The sequence below is a fragment of the Lolium perenne genome, chromosome 2, assembly GCF_019359855.2.
Source record: "Lolium perenne isolate Kyuss_39 chromosome 2, Kyuss_2.0, whole genome shotgun sequence".
In the NCBI taxonomy this organism is placed as follows: Eukaryota; Viridiplantae; Streptophyta; class Magnoliopsida; order Poales; family Poaceae; genus Lolium; species Lolium perenne.
The window spans coordinates 317,705,574-317,724,610 of record NC_067245.2 but is presented as its reverse complement, the minus strand read 5'-3'; the positions used below and the strand labels follow the sequence as shown (position 1 = coordinate 317,724,610).

Genomic DNA, 19,037 nt, shown 5'->3' with positions numbered 1-19,037 from the left:
GCCGTACAGGGTCGACCAAGTTTTAAAGGGTAACGCATACATGCTTGAGGAGCTGAGCGGTGTGAAGTTTCCAGTGGCTGTCAATGGTCAGCATCCTAAGAAATATTTCCCAAGTATGTGGGATGACGGACAGTGAAACATGGGGGCCGATGCATGAAATCGGCCGGTAAAAAAACAATAAATATATAAAGCATAGCCGATGCACAGACGTCGACTTTAGAAAAATATACAAAGCAACAGGACATAAAGTACAGCCGATGCACAGACATCGACTTTAGATTAAAAAGCCGATGCGCAGCCATCGACTCTAGAGGTACAAGCTGTTACGAGCAGTTGTCAGGTTACATGGATAGGCTCTATGGAAGGAATGCCTCGAAGGCACGGAGGGCGTCAGCACGGACACGATCCACCTCGGCGATCTCAGCCTCATCATCTTCGTCCTTGCCCGTCACTAGCTGCTTGTGCAAGTCACATATTTCTGCCAGATCAGTTTTCAGCTGAGCTTTGAGGCCTTCTGCTTCTTCTTGGGAGCGGGCGATGAGAGCTTACTTATCAGAAATGAGCTGTTTGGTTGCTTGGACCCTCTCTTCAAGGTCCTCCAATTCCTTTCGCAGGGTCTCAAGTTCGGCGGTGCTGACAGAGGTGTCAGTTTTGGCATCTAGGGCCGCCTTTTTCACGTTGAGCCGCTGACATTTGTCTGCAATATCGGTTTTCAACGGAAGTTGGGCGTGGCGTAGATCGATTCTCTGACGAGCCAACTTCACCCTTGACCTGTAGGCAGACAGAGTCACAACTGGCCAGAGTTTCACCTGCAACGTTACCGGGAGGTGGTGCTGGATTTCTTCAAGAACACTCTTCACTTCCGCGGGGTCTTCGACCAACGTCTCGATCGAGGAGGAAAGCAGGGCTTTGAGACGCTGGAATTGACATTGGACGGCGCTGGGTCGTGGTTCATCGCAAGGAGCTGGTTCGATGGATTCAGGGTCGAACGTTAGCAAGCCCAAGAGGTCATAACCCTGACAAACATAAACAGCGTCAGTATCCAGCAAAACGGAAGGGCAAGCCAAACGAAAGGAGTATACCTCTCCTGAGCTGGGGGCTTGGCCAAATTGGCAATCTTGTCAACAGCACCTATAGGGATTGCTGGATCCAGGTTTGCGGAGGACATCAATACTTCCTCGACTCCCCCACTAGAAGTGTCATCAGTCTGCAAAGGAGGTGGTTAGCCGATACGAGCAGCAATGGATTAGCAAGAAAGATGAACCGGGGAGAGTATGGAGGATAATTACATTTGAGGCCTTTTGGTTTGATGAAGGGGCTTGCGGCTCCTTTCGAGCCTTCTTGATGCATCGGCTCGTGGTGCGTTGACCGCCCTGCCCCTCCCTGATTGGAGCTTGGGGGACAACAGGTTCAGGAACTGATCTTTTCCTGGAAGCCGATGGTGGCAAATCTGGCTGGCTCGGCGTGGTGATTTTCCCAGAGTTGCCTGAGCTCGAATCCCCTCGATTGGATTGTGTTTCCTCGCTGGAGTTGTCTTCAGTGGAAGCCTATAAAAGAAGAGTTAGTAAGCACAAGTATGCTTGCAGAAGCCCATGAGGACAGATGAAACCAGTCAGTGCATGGATCAACGTACGTGCGAGCTCTCTTGATCTGGGGAAGGGTTCCGGCGCTTCGAAGTTTTCCTGGCGGCTACTTTCTTCACTGCCGTTCTCGCCTTGATTGGGGCTCGGGGGGCAGCTGGCCCGGAAGAGACTTTGCTCTTGGGAGCCGATTCTGGTGGAATCGGCTGGCTCTGCATCACGACCTTTTTCAAGGGTGGCGAGCTTTTGCAGAAGAGGACTACCGGAGCCGGTGGGAGGAATTCAAAGGGGGATTCGTCATCATGTGTAGGTTCTGGACCATCTTGTTGCTGCAAGGAGACAGAGCAAGGTTATAAAAATCATTATAAGCCACTTCAAGAAAATTTGCGAGTGGTAGTACCTGTTCTGTGGGGATATCATATTCGGCATCGAGTTGTCTCAGCAACGGTCCCAGAGCTCTCCTGAAGGCATGAGTTTTCCACATGGACCACCAGGTCTCAAAACCGTCGGTTGATGAAGTGAAAGAGAGGTTATTGGGGATTGGGATGGCTAGAGCATCAAAGAAAGAGTAACACCTCTGACCGGTGAGGATATCGGGCAAATCAGCTCTGCTCTCTGTTAAGTGATGGAGAAAGAAGTGAGGAGACACCTGCCCAAGACCAAACTGCCGGGCTGTTACGACCGGCTGATAGGACTCATAACCAGGTTTGATTATTCTGTTGGATGTGCTCATGCCAACTGGAAGGAAGCAGGGACGGATCATGGTGGAATACAATTGCCGGGTGCTGGTGTCATCGGCAAAGCTGTCTAGCCTGAAGGAGACTGGATTTTCAAAATTTTCAGATTCCGTGTAAGGGAAGAAGAGAGGATTGTCCAGGCCTTGGAAGAAGATCCTGAACCATTTTGATGCTTCCTTGGGGATCAGTTTACTACCCGGAAGGCTATACAAGGCTTGGCCGTAGCTAGTGCATCGGATCTGCTTCCCGTTAGCATCTGGAAAGGTGCAATTGGCCAAAAGTAGGAAGTTTGGGACATGGTTCTGGAAATACAGCTGAGCCCATAGCTGAATAAACCACCAGGGACCTCCTGTTTTGACTGTCCGTTGAGAAAATAATTTGACAGACATTAGTTGGAGATATCGATAGACCTCTCCAAGGAACAGTTTGCCGATGCCAAGCTGGGTGCCTCGGGCAAGTTCATAGGCCAAGGGAAGATAATTCTTGGTCGGAGCAAGTGAAAGGCCACAGAATATAAAGTGTTCCAACCAGAAATTCAGGAAAGCCGTGTGTTCTTTCTCTGTTACAGGGCCTTTATTTTTCATATGGCGTCGAAGGTAAGCACCCCAATTTGTGCACTCTGTTTTGGAAGAGAGTTTGAAGGGAACCTTTGGCAGCATAAAAGCAGAGGGGCTGGGGGATGTGACGTCTAGGCCAGTGATCATTACCACATCTAGCAGAGTTGGTGTCATGGGGCCGTGGCCAAACATGAAGCAGTTCAGGGCATCAGACCAGAAGTAGCCGATGGTTTTTAGAAGATTTTCATGCTTCTCAAGGGGAGACAATGATAAGGACAGAGCATCGGCTATTCCTATGGTTTCCCATTTTGACTGATGAGTTTTGGATACTCTACTGTACCAGGAAACCCAATCTTCAGGAGGGTTAGGCCAGGCTCGTAAGCAGTCGGCCCAAGAAGTTAAATCTAAGTTCTGGTTCACGAAGGGAATCCTATTGGCCTCGCAAGAAATCAGATGGGCAGGACTCTCGACAGTTCGGGGGCCAAGACAAAGGGAGTTTTGAAGAGAAGGATGCGGCAACAGAATGTCTGATACCTAAAATTAATGGTGAAATAAGGCATTAATTCAGATGTTTACTATTAATTCTAACACTATGCTCGGATGGCCGGGGGCAGTTAAAGGTTACCTTCAGGCCAGAGATTGTTGCGGTGGCGTTGGACGATTCCGCCATTTGATTTGCTGACGGATATGAATCTGCACGATTAGGGATCTGGGTTCGCGTCGCCGCGAGTTGAATTTGTTCGATGAGCAATTGGGGATCTGAGTTTGGTCCTCTGGACGAGGGTCGCAGGTTACCGTTTGAAACCTGGCCTTACTGGCGTTTTATGGTAAAAGACCGATGCGTTGCTATCAGCTCTTTGTGCGTTGACCTACTTTGACAATCGGAAAAATTAGACATGGAAGCATTCTTCATTGATCAAGAGGGTTTTTTACAAACAAGAGCCGATTGCTCACAAAAGGAAGATCTGCTACCTAATGAACTACTACTAGCCCTATTCTAGTAGTCCCTAGTCTAGGGGCCGACGCCGCCGCTGCCGTCGCTGCCCTCGTCGTCGCCGTCCGTGCTGCCATCGGCGCTGCTGCCGGCGACGTCCTCGTCGCTGCTATTGAAGCCGCCGGCAGGGGCTTCTTCTTCGTCTTCGTCGTCGTCATCGTCGTCCTCCGACCCGGCGCGGAAGCGCTTCGCCGGCGGGTACTCGTCGGAGGAGGTGTCCTCCGCTTCGTCCTCTTCTTCGGAGGAGATGTCCTCGCCCCAGGAGAAGGCGTCGTCGTCGCTCTCTCCCTCCAACTCCCCGTCAATGAGGAACTGGAGGTCATCTTCCCCGTCGGTCAAGGATTCGTCATCCTCTGGCCCGACAGAGAAATCCCAATCCGCCTCGTCCCAATGCGGTGGGGCGAGGGCCTCGTACGCCGCTATCGGGTCGTACTCCGGCGTCGGCTCACGGGAGGAGTAGGATTGGAAGGAGAGACCCGATGAGGAAGAGGAGGAGTCCATGGTTGCAGAGGAGGGGAGTTTCGATTGCTAATGTGGAGCAAGAGGATGTGGAGGCGAACTGCTCGAATGAGATTAAATAAAGGGGATGTAGTGATAGATGATTCAATGCTGTGGCGGTTTCCGAGGACGCGGTGCCAAAACTGTCAAATCGTGCAATACGGAGAAGTTGAGAAGGCAAGGCATCATGATGGAAGGGCACTGTAGCGATTCTGCTCTGCAACGCGTGACCCGATGGAGAAAAACAGAGTGGTTTTGGAATTATCATTGCCAAAACCAGGGGGGCATGTGTTATACACGGATTTTAGCCACATTGGGAGTTGGGCCGTGATTGAGATGGGCTTAGAGGATATGCACATAAAGTGTTTCTGAATCGGCCTCCTGCGAGAGTTTGGGCTAGATTGCCCGTGTATCTGTACATTATGGTAGATTACGAGATAGAGTTTAGTTCGTACACAGTTAGGTTTATTCCGAAAATAGGAAGTCCACGGACTATAAATATGTACCTAGGGTTATTGAAGAAAGGAGACGATCACGTTCACAACAAACACAACTTAGGCGCATCGCCACCCCTTGTTTCGAGGGTTTCTTCCGGGTAAGCGCCATGCTGCCCAGATCGCATCTTGCGATCTCGGGCGATCGCTTATTCGCTATTTTGTGTTGCTTGTACTGAAGCCTTTTTGATGGCGAGTAACACTGTTATCTTGGATGTGTTGGGGCTAACGTCGATGCTTATTTTGATATGTTTGCTTAGTTAGGCGACCCCTACATATCTAGCTGCCTTGGCACCTATCTTAGGTGTAAAGGTAGCAACTTGCTTAGTCTTTATTTTAGTAGATCTGATCTGTTATGGTTGTTCCTTGTTCTCCAAGGATTAGTTTGATATCCGCATGGTTAGGCCTTGCAAACGGGTTGAATGATCCAGTAGTGCGTAAGGTATGGTTTGCCGATCCTAGAGGGGATGTTCCGAGAATCGACCTTATGTTGGTTTTTAGGCCTTTTCCAGGACTAGTTTTCTGTTATCTTTCGTATCTACCAGGCTCAATTACGTGTAGGACGTTCCGATTATGCGGTGAAAACCCTAGACTGTCGTAGGTCGATTTAACTTGGTTTTGATTAAGCAGGACCCCCATGTTATCGTAGATCCAGTACGAACCATGGGTCGATCGGCTCTTTGAGCCGATTCACAGGGCAACCTGAGAGCCGATCGAGGCTCGGATTTAATGTTTACGTGTCTGCCATGCAGGAAATAATTGAAGCAATCCATCACCTTCCTGACCAGGTATAGGTCAGGTGGCACGCCCTCGCAACAGCCAGGACGCGTGCCGGAGTTTTGCGGGCCGTTGCCCGAGGGACCAGGGCCCACCAGCAGTCCTGGGAGCCTCCCGGCTCTTCGTGTTGCTCGTCGCTGCTCGCCGGTGGATTTTGGCAGGCAACAAGTCCAAAATAACAATACACATTAATGTAAAAATGCATTACCCAGTAGTAAGCAAATTTGAATTAATCATGTTAATGTAAAGCACAGTAAACATTATTGTGAAATGCACCATCGAATAAAATCTTCATATATAAAATGTGATGTTTCGTCGAAACAACCCATATGCCCAAATGGTTTAGATTCTCAAGAGCAGCGACTTTTGAAGTTTTGGACTCTGTTTTGAAAGGATGATATCATCTTATTTTGAAAGCTAGCTATTGTTAACCAATGAACTTAGAGGAGACATTAGAACATATAAACCAAACAATATTTGAGTGCATGAAAATATCAAAATATCAAAGAACAGAAAATGCAAAAATATATTCCACTCTTTAATGCTATAAACGTATTTTAGTGATATTTGTATGTTGATCGCATATGTTGCATGTGTTGGTGTATCATGTTGCATGTGACAACACACTTTTTTTAATGTTTTTGCCACTACTAGTGGGATTTGTTATATATACCCCTTTTTTTTGCTTTGTGGGTGTATTACCATGTTGTGATAATTCGGATGATATTTTACGTTGCAACCCAAAAAAATATGCTGCAACCGAGGGCTATAGGCTGCAAATTGGAGGATCTGAATTTTTCGATTTAAATAAACCGAACAATATTAAAGGCGACTATTGTTTTCTCCCCAGTCACCCGCCTTTTCTGTTGTCTTTATATCTATTTGTAACAGCAGTATGCAAGTGGGGGCAGCAGCACAGGTGAAGGTCAGAGTCATACCTTTCAGGGTGAAAATCCAAGGTCTGGCCTTAATTGGTTGTGCCTGGTAATGGTCTTGTTGAAGGCATTGTTTTGAGAGCGGGGGCTATCTCTAGGGTGAAAACCTTAGATCTTTTGATCGGGCGATGACGGTGCTTGTGCACCGTTTCTTTGTTGGAGGCGTCGCTGGTGGAGAGCCTGGATTTCAGGTGATGTCTTGGTGGTGGTTGTACTGTTGTTGCTAGGTCTAGAGTACCGTAGCGGGACTTCTTTTTCTTAGTTTTCTTTTTCATTTTTTTGTTGTGTGCATCCGTATTACCATTGGGGTATTGCGTTGTTGCATAAGTTAGGTGTAATTGGTATCTATCGATATTAATATATTCCCTTTATTGAAAAATCTAGTCTTGTACAGCTCATGGAAGCCTTTGAGTAATTGGGCCGATAATCTTAGACAAATGGTACTCCGGGCGCAACAGGAATCCAATGGAGGGCATTCTCAAAAAGAAAAGGGAATCCAATGAAGGGCAACTAAATGACAAAGCCACAAATTCTAAGGCCTCCTTTGATTCATGGGATAGGAAAATCATAGGAATAGGAAAAGCATAGGATTGGGATGTCATGGCTAGTTAAATCTATAGGAAGATGAGTCATTAAGTTGTGTTTGATTGTGCCAAAGGAATTTTTCCATGAGGTAGGACCTAATGTTTTATTCCTATATATAGGATTTGCATTACAAGATTCCTATAGGATATGTTCCTATGAATCAAACAACTAGTGTAGAAAATATTCCTATAGAATCTAAATCCTACACTATTCCTATACCAATCCTATGAATTAAAAAAGCCCTAAAAGAAGATTCTAAGACTGATGTGTTATGCTAAAAAGGACTGAAATTTTTTCCCTGCAAAGAAAGATTCTCCCTCTGATCCAAACTAGTAGTTGATGCATATTCATTGAATCTATACAGATTTTATGCAACATTTGATGCGTTAATAAATTTAGATCGGAGAGAGTAATTGTTTTCACCAAAAAGTTAGCGTCTAAGAACGCCTTCAAGGGCTAAAGGACGTGGTTAAACAGGGGAGATAAGCCTAACCATGTATGAGCAATATAGCTTCGGCTCCCCCCCTGATCAGTGGGGGAGGAGTTTGCGGTCAAGTTGGGCCGTAGCACCTTCACCTCGTCGAAGGCATGGCTCTTTGAGTTCTTGGATCGATCAAGCGATCAAGAAGCTGTCACTTTGGCTGTGACATGTTGGCACCTGTGGGAACATCGGAATGCAGTCCGCAATGATGAGAAGATGAAACATCCTCGCAGTCTAGCCGAGCAGATCAAGGCTTATATTCACATAATACTGTTGCATCTCTTCAAAAAACTTGTTGTCCAAAGTCGTGAGACCTCTACTCCGCCTCGTTGGTCTCCGCCGCCGGAAGGTACGGTCTTTATAAATGTCGATGCAGCTTTGTTCTCTTCTTCGAATCGGATGGGGGTAGGCGTCGTGATCAGGGACCACATCGGCAATTGTTTGGTTGCTTGCAACCAACTTCTTGATGAGGTTACACCGCCAGAAATTGCAGAAGCACTAGCCGTAAGGTGTGCATTGACCCTTGCTCGTGATGAAGGCTTGAACAAAGTCATCTTGGCCTCGGACTGCATCTCTGTGGTTCAGCGCATTAACTCTTCTGCACGAGATCGATCTCTAATTGGTGTCGTTGTGGAGGACATTAAAGCAATGGCTGCAACTATGTCTTCAGTGACTGTTCATCATATTAGTCGTTTGCTTAATAATTCAACACATGTTTTAGCTCGTCGAGTTCAACACTTTGGTAGTCCTTTTTTCCGCAATTCTGTTCCGGATTGTATCCGGTTTGAACTTTGTAATGTTATTGGTTAATCAATAAAGTGTTGAATTCTCAAAAAAAAAAAACTATCGAGCTTCTAGGATACGTAGCCTGCCTACCACCCAGCCGCCACCTCCCTCCCCACCCAGCCGCCACCTCCCTCCCCACCCAACCCTTCCCTCCAGCATCTCCCCTACACCCTCCCCCTCTCCTCCCTCCCCATCCGATCTTCGCCCCTGGTCGTCTCGCGCGAGGCGGCTCCCGGCGACGACCCAAACCCTAGAAAAGGCAGCTGATCTTCCTTTTCCCGGCCGCTGCCGCCATCGGGGTCGACGGTGGTGGCCGCGTCCGGCTGCCAAAGGCAGGGGCGGTGGTGGCGCGCCCATGGACTCCCCTTCGCGCGGAGGCGGGGTCTTTCAGGGGCGGCGACGGTGGACGGCGGGTCTGGTGGTGGTGGCCTTCGACTACATCACGTGGATCATGGCGGGAGACGCGGTGGTGTGGCGGAACTCGGCCGGGCGGAAGGGCGGGAGCGGGACCGAGCGGCGGTGGCAAGGTACATGGTCGTGAGGCGGCGGCAATGAGGCTCGGCCAGGCTATCCTGGCGGGCAGCAGCCAGCCGTCTCCGCGTCATGGGCGTGCGTAGCCGCTGTCTCGACAGCTGCCGGCCTCCACCGGCCGAGTTGGAGGAGGAAGATGGACCGTGGTTCCCAGTCATGGCAGCGGTGTGGGGCCGTCCGTTCTGGCTTTCATGGTGGTGGTCCTAGGGTTCTTCTTTCGCGAAGATGAAGACGTTCTGGATGCCGATTTTTCTTCATCTAGCCGGAGTGATGAGTTCCGGAAGGCTCCGATAGCGAATAGAACAGTGCATCTTTTGCCTGGAGTTCACAGGTTCGGGTGGTATTCGGTCGCGCGCACCCATGATTTTATTCCAACCGTTTGGTTTCAGAGGGAGCGGCGTGAAGCTCTGCCCTGAGTTGACATCAAGTGACTTTGGATCCATGGTGAAGTCAGAAGCAGAGAATATCATGAAGGCGGGATTGGTGGATTAGCTAAAGAAGGTCCAAGTCTTCGTGATGGTGAGGAACTTGCTTGGTGTTCCGGGATTCGCAGCAGTGGTATGAAAGTGGGGGCGGCAGCACAGGTGAAGTTCAGAATCCTACCTTTTAGGGTGAAACCCAAGGTCTGGTCTTAACTGGTTGTGCCTGGCAATGACCTTGTTGGAGGCATTGTTTTGAGAGCGGTGACTATCTTTAGGGTGAAAACCTAAGATCTTTGATCGAGCGATGACGGCGCTGGTGCACTGTTCCCTTTTTGGAGGCGTCGCTTTTGGAGAGTCTGTATTTCAGGTGTTGTCTTTGTGGTGGATGTATTGCTGTTGCTAGACCTAGGATACTGTGACAGGACTTTTATTTCTCAGTTTTCTTTTCTCTTTTTTAGCTGTGTGCATCTGTATTGCCATTAGGGTGTTGCGTTGTTACAGAGACTAGGTATAACTAGCATAGTGCCCGTGCGTTGCTACGGCCCGATGAAACAACTATTGTCGCAAATTGTAAAAGATAGGCTAAAATATGTCAAAAGTATTTACGGTCAAAGGGAGTATTAAACTTTACACAAATTCAATACTCTCTTCGCTCGGAAATAAGTGATTTGGATTTTTCAAGATCTACGTATGTCTAGATGTATTTTAGTGTTTAGATACATGCAAATAGACAAATCCGAGTCACTTATTTCCGAAATAAATTGATATAACCATGTTAATGTTTTACAAAATTTGCAAAGTACATTAGAGTGTAAATAATATTGGCTCTTATGTTTAAGATGCTTTCAAAGGTAGAGTCAACATTGTTTAACTGTGTTTGGCAGAAACAATCATGCAACATCACGACGGTTCGCCATGTTCTAGACCACATCACAATATTTCTTTGTGCGTAAAGTTTCAAATAATGTTTTTTCTGGGTAAAAAATATATATTTAAAATTCATAAATAGTCAAATTCATGAATCTAATTTTTTTTCCTCTCACTTTTCTGCGCTCCTTATTGTGTACTGTGCGTATTGTAGGGCTGCCAAGTGGCTCGTGCATTGGCATCTCTCTAGATCGTTGGATTTTTTTTTTTGTCATAATCGCTTCGCTGTATTTATCGATTTCTAGCGGCGTGTGCGTTTCAAGCACGATGAAAGTGGATTTTTTTTTTTTTCGCTTTGTATTGATCGATTCCTAGCGGTAGGATCGTACGGAAAAGTCGAGGTTGAACCGGGAGGCATTTGCTCCGGGCAGATGGCAAGCTTTTATTGGCCTAAGCTATTGAGTTTAGGACCACAGCAGCAGCCGCAGTTTGGTACGGATGGAAAATATGGTGTATGAATACGACTCGCTCTCCACCTGCAATGATGTTCATCTGTCGCGCCGCCCCCACAATGTTACTCCTCTGCCGCCCGCCGTCACGCCGCCCCCACGATGTTACTCCTCTGCCGCCCGCCGTCGCGCCGCTCCTCTGCCGCGCTACCGGAAGAAGGCACTGAAGGCACAACTGACAGCCAAGGATGCCACGGCGGCAAAGCAGTAGGGCAGCAGTAAAGCAGCGGTCGGCCGGCACACGCTAGCGTGCGCACACATGAAGCCAAGCAACCAGGCTAGCGGCACGAGCACGCATGCAGCCCCTGCGCCCCGCACTCCTACGTTGACCTGGTCGTGCCGCATCGGCAAGCAGCGGCTCCGCCCGCACCAGCGGCCCGCCGTGCCGGTATACATGAGTATGCATATACGCGCGCGCCCAGCTTCGGTTGCCCCGCGTCGCGCTCCTCCACGTCGCCTGCCGACTCCGCTGAGCTCCTCCTCCGACATAACCTTCCGACCGCGCGCACGTCTGCGTCGCTGGCTCGCGCCACCCTACGGGCTACTCACGCGCATATGTATTACTTATGTGTTGGTAAATAGCCATAACAAGAATTTGCATACTCCTATTAGGAATGGCTAAGACTAACAATGCATAGAACGTACGTGTTGGACTTGAAGTTCAAGTCGAACACTAACAAACGAGCTCAAGTCGAACAATAACGAAGGAGTTCAAGTCGAACACTAACAAATGAGAATTGGGCAGATCGGATCAGACTGCAATACGTATATGCATGTGATATTTACCCCGGCCAAATCGGAGTGGACAATAAAACGGCTATGGCAAGAGAATCAGATTAGCATACCGGCCAATCAAGAGTTGGGCCGCTTTTTCTCTGGGCCAGATGAAAATAGAAAAAAGAAGCCCAAGTATGACACCAGGCGGTCACCTATTTCAATTTAATAGTATATATATATTCCCTTTATCGGAAAAAAAAAGCCTCCGCTCCCTAGCTAGTAAAAATATGGCGTTTAAATTTTAATCCATCATCACTAACAGGACAACATCGGTGTTGATCCCGCAAAAAAAAAGATCTATCTGTACATCGATTGCTGAGACGTTGGCACACATAAGGAAATTACAAGATCAGCAGCTGGATCTCGAACAGCCAGCCCCACGCATGGTACTCCTGCGCCGGCGCCCGAACCTGGTCTTCCTCTCCTCGGAGAGCTGCCTGGCGAACCCGGCAAGCGCGTCGGCGTTGCTCCCGGCACCCTGCACCTCCTCGTACCTCCCCGTCTCCACGTTCACCCTCGACACACGCTGAGCCAGCATCCGCTCGCCGATCCTGACGAGCTCCCTCATGTTCTCGGGCGTCGCCGCGTCCACCGTGGCCGCCGGACCCCGGAGCGAGTTGTCCTGTATGCGGAGGTAGTTGCCGTCGCTGTGCAGCGACTGGAAGAGCACGGCGGCGTGGATGTCCACGAGGTCCGAGCTGGCGGCCATGAAGATGTCGATGATTGGTGCCATGCCCTTGTTGCGCAGCCACCGGATGATGCCCCACCGCGAGCACTGCTCCGCCGTGTACAGCCCCTGGTCGGACGTCGAGCCCGTCCCGATGGACAGCACCAGGAACTTGCCGCAGTCCGACGGCTTCACCGGGTACAGCTCCTCCTTGTCCTTGCAAATCATCTTCTTGGTGATCTGCGTCATTGTAACCATCGTCTGCGATCTCACGCGCACAATCAAACAATTTAATTAGTGATCAGCTGGTAAAGCATTTGCGCTCAGGCAAGGCACCATGTACTGAACATCTGGCATAGGGACATTTAGCTACGTACCGGATTGTTGGCCGCTACACCGCCGTCGATGAGGTTGTACTCGCGCGTCTTGCCGTTGTCGTCTGCGGTCTGGAAGTAGTAGGCGGGGAGGTAGGTCGGAGCGGCGGATGTGCTGATGCAGACATCGGCTAGCATCGCGTTCTTCAGGGGCATGCTCCTGGCCTGCATGATCGATCCACTTTTTTTTAGCCTAATGCCGGTTTTGATCCACGATGGATCGAATCGATAGGATCATAATCATGAGTTGTCGAAACTTTTAAATTAGCATAGGTACGTCGTATGTTGAGAAGATGATGGGCTGGAGGAGCTTGATATCGAAGGTGGGGATGACGACGTCGGTGAGCGTGTCGCAGATCCTCGTGTCACCCAACATGTCCCTGATCTTGCCGCGCAGGTACTTGCCGGTGTACCGCGGCCGCCGCAGCGACGCGATCACAGCCGCGAGCGCACTCCTGACACAACTAACGACCCGTCAATCAATCACTGTTCAGTCAGATTTTTTTTTTTTTGATTGTTGTTTACCCGGGAGAGCACAAAGGCTCCCGCCTGAACCCGTGTGGCAGCAAAGTACAGGGGGGAGGGGGAGACAACGCCCAACGCAAAGAGGGGGCGAGCTCGGGGTAAAAACAACCAACTAGGGAGCAGATACCACTCTTCGGCAACAATATCCAGCTTTATATAGTATCGTACGCCACAAATCTGATACCATTGCAATGGTGATGCAAGATTCGCCGGTTGATATGCCATTCAGACGGGATCTTGTAGGTCCCAGGCTCGTATCCTGGAATACGTTGCTTCAACGACTTGAAAGGGTTCAGTTGACGAATGGGCCTGGTGTGGTTAGATGGAATCTAAATGAGAGTGGCAAATTCTCTGTTGATTCAATGTATAATGCGCTAATCCAATCTGATACGCCAGTTGTTAATAATAAAAAAATCTGGTCTATGAAGATACCATTAAAAACAAAGGTATTTGCTGGTATCTTCGTAGGGGGTAATTCTTACTAAGGATAATATTGTAAAGCGTAATTGGCAAGGTAGTAAAAAGTGTGTCTTTTGTCAACATGATGAGACGATCAATCACCTTTTTTTCCAGTGTCAATTTGCGAGATCTATATGGTCAATAACCCAAATAGGTTCTACCTTGTACCCACCTCAGAGCGTTGCTAATTTTTTTGGCAGTTGGCTCAATGGGGTGGAACATAGGTATAAAACTTTTATTCGGGTGGGGGCGATTGCGATTATTTGGTCGCTTTGGCAATGTAGAAATGACAAGATTTTCCATGACATTAATTCTTCCTGTTTGCATGTTATCTACCGATCCACTGCTTTGCTCCGTTCGTGGTCTTTGCTTCAGCGCACAGAGAGTCGAGACCTCTTTATGGAGGTATCTACACGGTTAGAAGATGTGGCGAAGGATATTTTTTTCCAACATGGATAGCGGCATAATCTACGGATAGAGCCTTCTGCGTCTTAGGCGTGTTTCCATGTTGTTGTTCCTTCAGTTTTGTACTAGACTGTTACTACGTGTGTGCGCTACACTGATACTTTGCGTGTGTGCGGCGTGTGCATCTTGTTATGCAGAGGCCGGGTGTAATGCTTTTCCATAATAGTAATGAAAGCGTCCTTTATAAAAAAAACTAGGGAGCAGAACATGGTCATTCTGGGAGGAAATAGGTGAGCCAAAGATCGACATCGGCGCAGTGCTCCATAGGCAGCCTAGCACGCCAGAGGATGGCAGCATCACGGCAGCACTTGCGCAGCAGCGAAAGAGGGGGAGGGAGCCCTTCGAATACCACACCGTTACGGTGCTTCCACAAGTGCCACAGGAAAAGAAGGCGGAGGGTGGAGGCGGTGGCGGGAGGCGCAGACGACGGCAGCGCACACATGGCCGTGTTGGATGCCGAGAGAGCAGGGTCGGGCCGGATGCCCATCGCAGCCAAGAATTGCTGCTCAAAGGGACACTCAAACACGATGTGGTGGGGGGTTTCCAAGGGAGCAGGGCAGAGGGGACACCCGCTGTCCGCCATGGCGAGGATCCCTTTGCGATGGAGGTTGGCGCGGCATTGCATGCGTCCCCGCACAAGAAGACAAGCGAAGAAATGGACCTTGGAAGGAGCCCAATTACGCCAAACAAACTCGAAGTGGGCATCGCTCTCACCGCCAATGGTGCAGAGCTTGTAGAGAGCGGAGGTGCGCAGGACGCCGCCACTCTTGGCACAAAGAGGCAGCGAGCGTCCGTCGGGAGACTCGACGAGGCGACTGTCGCGGAGGGTGAGGAGAAGGGAGCTCCTTTGGAGGGCGGTGGTGGAGGAGAGACGTGGCACCAGAGAGCTGTCGAGGCCGTCTGCGAGAGTTTGGCGAACCGTGGCACAAGGGAGCGTGCAGTCGGAGAACAGCTCGGGCATCACTGCTGCGAGGGGCCCCGACGACAACTAGGCGTCCAACCAGAACGCGGTGCGCGCGCCGTTGCCAAGGTGCACTCGCGAGCCACTGCGGTAGAGCGGAAGAAGACGAAGGAGGGAGGTCCAGTGAGAGCCGTAGAGCGAGGCGTTTCTCCCCACTAGGTCAAGAGGAGCCCCGTCTAGACTTGTCCACACCCAACGAGGCCACGACGCGTCCGTCACAGAGTGCAGCCGGTGCAGGACCTTGATTTGGAGGCAAGCGTTCTGCTCAACAAGGGAGCGCACGCCCAGGACACCTTCTTCCTTCGCGCGACAGACAAGGTCCCAGGCCACCAAGCATTTCGCTCCGGATACGCGATCAGAGCCAGCCCAGAGGAAAGTGCAGCGAAGCCGGTCCAGAGCAGCGATCACCCCTAGTGGCATCTCAAGAGCCCCCATGGAAAAAGTGGGGAGTGTGTCGAGGATGGCGTTCAAGAGCACCAGGCGCCCTCCGGAGGAGAGCAGGAGCGCGCGCCATCCCGAGGGGTATCTGTCCGCCTTGGCGATCAGCGGACCGAACGCAGTGAGGCGAAGCTTTTCCGCCGACAGCGGCAACCCCAGGTAGGTTTGGGGAAACCCTTCCAGCCTGCACTGGAGCATGTCCTGGATGCCGGCGAGGACGGCAGGCGTCACATGCATGGGGACGAGTGTGCTCTTCGCATAGTTGATGCAGAGGCCGGTGGCGCGCTCGAATTGGCAAAGGAGGAGACGAAGCCGCTGCGCCGCTCCCACGTCGACGCGAAGGATGATGAGCGTGTTGTCGGCATATTGGAGCACCGGGTAGGGGCGGCGTCGACGAGGGGGTGCTGGACGACGTCGTCACGACAGACAAGCCGCTGGAGGACGTCGATCGTGATGAGGAAGAGATACGGCGAGAGGGGATCGCCTTGCCGTAGCCCGCGCAAACAGTGAATCCACTGCCCCGGCACGCCGTTAAGCAGGACGGCGGAGCGGGAGGACGCGAAGGTGGAGTCCATCCAATCGCACTAGAGGACGGGGAAGCCACGCGTGAGCATGATCTAGCGTAGACTGGCCCAGCTGACGGAGTCGGAGGCCTTGGCGAAATCTAGCATGAGGACGATGCAGGGGGCACAACGGCGAAAGCACGTCTGGACCAGCTCCGTCGTGTAGATGAAGTTTTCGGAGATGCTTTGGCCAGAGAGGAAGCCAGTCTGGTCCACGTCGATGATCGCGCCAATGCGTCGCTGGAGCCGGGTCGTCAGAGCCTTGCAGATAGCCTTGATGGAGCAGTTCTGGAGCGAAACTGGCCGGTACGAGGCCGGAGTGAGAACGCCGGTGAGCTTGGGAAGGAGAACCACGTGCGCCTTGTTGATGCGTTCAAGATCTGCCGCACGGTAGTGGAATTTTTTGAAGAGGCCAAGCAAGGTAGGGTTGATGGTGGCCCAAGCGGCGCGGTAAAAGCTAGGCCCAAGCCCATCAGGGCCCAGAGTGCTTGCACGATCCAGCGAGTTGACGGACGCTTCAATTTCCTGGGCCGAAAACGGCCCAACAAGGGCAGCCCCGTCGATATGGGGGCAGCCATTGTAGAGCTCATCGATGTCAAAATCCTAGGTGTCCTCCGTGCGCCGCCCCAGCAGGTTGTTGTAGAAGGAAAAGAGGGCGGCGGCTTTGGCCTCGTGCGAGACGATGGTCACGCCATCAACATCTAGCGCACGAATGGAGTTGCGGCGCAGACGTTGCGAGGCGCGAGCGTGGAAGAAGCGCGAATTCTCGTCCCCTTCGGAAACCACTCTAAATTTGCCGCGTTGTTTCTACCGAGCAGCTTGCTGCAGCACCAGATGCTCGAGCGTCGACTTGCACAAGACACACAGCGAGAGCTCATCCACGAAGAGCATCCGAGTATCCTCAAACAGATCAAGCATATCAATAAGGAACTTGCAGTTATTTTCAAATTTGGGGTTGAAAAGGTGGGGGCGTTTCCAAACCTTGGTAGCAGTGCGGAAGGATTTCAGGCGAGCGGCGAGGTCACCCGCCGCATCATCCACGACAGCAGGCATGGTCCAGGCAGGGAGGGTGGTGGGGAGGAAAAGGGGATCCAACAGCCAAGCGTTCTCGAAACGAAAACAAGAGGCTCTAGGGATGGTGGTGGAGGCAGTGATAAGAAGAGGGACATGGTCAGAGGTTGGACGGTGGAGGGAGGAGAGCGAAGAGTTGGGAAGAGCTAGATTCCAAGCTTGGTTTAAAAGGGCGAGATTGAGCCTAGCAAGAACCTGCGCATCTCTTTTGTTGGACCAAGTATAAAGTCGGTCGAGAAGCGGGAGCTCGAAGAGGGCAAGTCTACAGATAGAATTGTTGAAAGCTGTCACCAGAGACAGGTCGAAATTGTCGTTGTTTTTGTCACTGGGGTCGCGGACGAGGTTGAAATCGCCCACAACAAGCCAGGGGATGGGGAAGAGGGGGCCAAGGGACTCGAGCTCGGAGAGGAAGGTGGAGGAAAGGAAGTGATCGGCTAGGGCGTAGATGTTGGTAACCGCAACAACAAGATCGAGAGCGAGGACTGCATGCAGGGTGGTGGTTAGGGAGATTGCGACGGGAGGCCACTAAAGAGAATTGGTTGGGGTCCCAGGCAGTTAGAATCCCATCGGAGCTGCCAATGGCATCGGCGATCTCGAAGGAGGACAGGTGAGGATGGGGAGGACGGAACCGAGCAGCAGGTGCTCAATCCATCATGGGCCGGCAGCAGCGGCGCCGGAGCAGGGACACAGGGAGCCATCTAATCATCGGAACCGGAGGGCACCGACGAAGCACAGATCATGGCGGAGAGGGCATCCACAGCACGCTTGGTCACCGCCGAGAAAGCGTCGTGCTTCCGCACCTGCTTCTGCAGGACGGCGATGCACCCGTCGAGCGCATCCTTGAGCCCCCGACTCTTCATGGCGCGCACCTCAACCGGCTTGTAGAGCTGGAACTCCTTGGAGGCCAGGCGAGAGCTGCGTTTCACCGAGACCAGAAGGAGAGGATGCTCTCCATGTAGGTGGGGGAGAAGCACGGCGACGAAAATGGGGGGGGGGTCACCGGGACTGAAGGATGGGAGCGTGGAGAAACGAGAGAGGACGTAGTCCTGGAAAACTTCACCTGGACCAGACCAAGCAGCGAGACGAGCACGGCGAGCGGCGACGGCGCCGCCACCCTCGACGGAGGGACCAACCGAGGAGGACTGGAGGAGCCGCCAGGGCGACGAGCGGCCGTGGGCAGGGGGTGGACGTGCGCGGCAGGAATGGCGCTGCACGCGGGATGGGACCTGGTGCTGCGCACTGGGGGCGCGGTTGCGGTGGCGCTAGAGCTCTGGTCGAGCGCCAACGGAGGCTGGTGGTGCAAGGGGACGCTGGGGCTGGGCTGGGCTACAGGGGAGCGGCTGCCGCCGGCCGCCTAGCCGGCGGAGGCGGAGGGCACTCCATCCCAAGGCCAAAACTCCGTCTCCACTTCAGTCAGATTGACAAGATCGTCTGTACGTTTTCGTCCACGAAACAGTAATCCATGGAGAAACTCGCCTTTGAGGGAAAATGTATGGGCCGTTCTCGAGGTAGAAGCGATTGATGTCCTTGGCGGCGAAGAGCGGGCGCCTGTGCTTGCCGGGCGCGGTGATCATAGCGGAGATGAGCCCGCCAGTGCTCGTCCCAGCGATGCAGTCGAAGTAGTCTGCCAGGCGCACGTCCGGCCCGTCCTGCTCCTGCAGCCTGGCTTCGAGGAAGGCGAGGATGGTGCCTGGGATGAGGCCCCGGATGCCGCCACCGTCAATGGTCAGGATCGTCACCCTCTGCCCCGGCGCCACCGGCTGGCCGACGACACTCCCCGCCATCGCCCTCGTGCTGCAAGACTCGCAGGGACGCCGGCACGCGTAGCTCGCCGCCATCGACGTACCCCACCGTGGGCGTCAACAGACCAGTGGCACTCCGATCGATCGACGATCAGGAAGATGAACAAGATCGATCACCACACAAGATGTGAATTGTGTAGATCGATATCAATGATCATCGGATGTTGATTGCTACTGCGATC

At 51.7% G+C, this 19,037-nt stretch overlaps 2 protein-coding genes across 3 annotated transcripts in view; one reads left to right on the top strand and one right to left on the bottom strand.

Annotated features, from left to right (window-relative positions):
* Positions 1–19,037, top strand: part of LOC127336710 (4-coumarate--CoA ligase-like 1) — a 287,662-nt gene that overhangs the window by 118,517 nt on the left and 150,108 nt on the right. The window lies entirely within an intron of this gene.
* LOC127336713 (patatin-like protein 1) lies at positions 11,748–18,887 on the bottom strand. Its single transcript, XM_051363548.2, has 5 exons — positions 18,530–18,887; positions 17,749–17,751; positions 12,849–13,026; positions 12,575–12,736; positions 11,748–12,458 (listed from the first exon to the last, which is right to left on the bottom strand). The coding sequence occupies exons 1-5, from the start codon at positions 18,835–18,837 to the stop codon at positions 11,880–11,882; spliced, it is 1,230 nt and encodes a 409-aa protein (XP_051219508.1). The 5' UTR covers positions 18,838–18,887; the 3' UTR covers positions 11,748–11,879.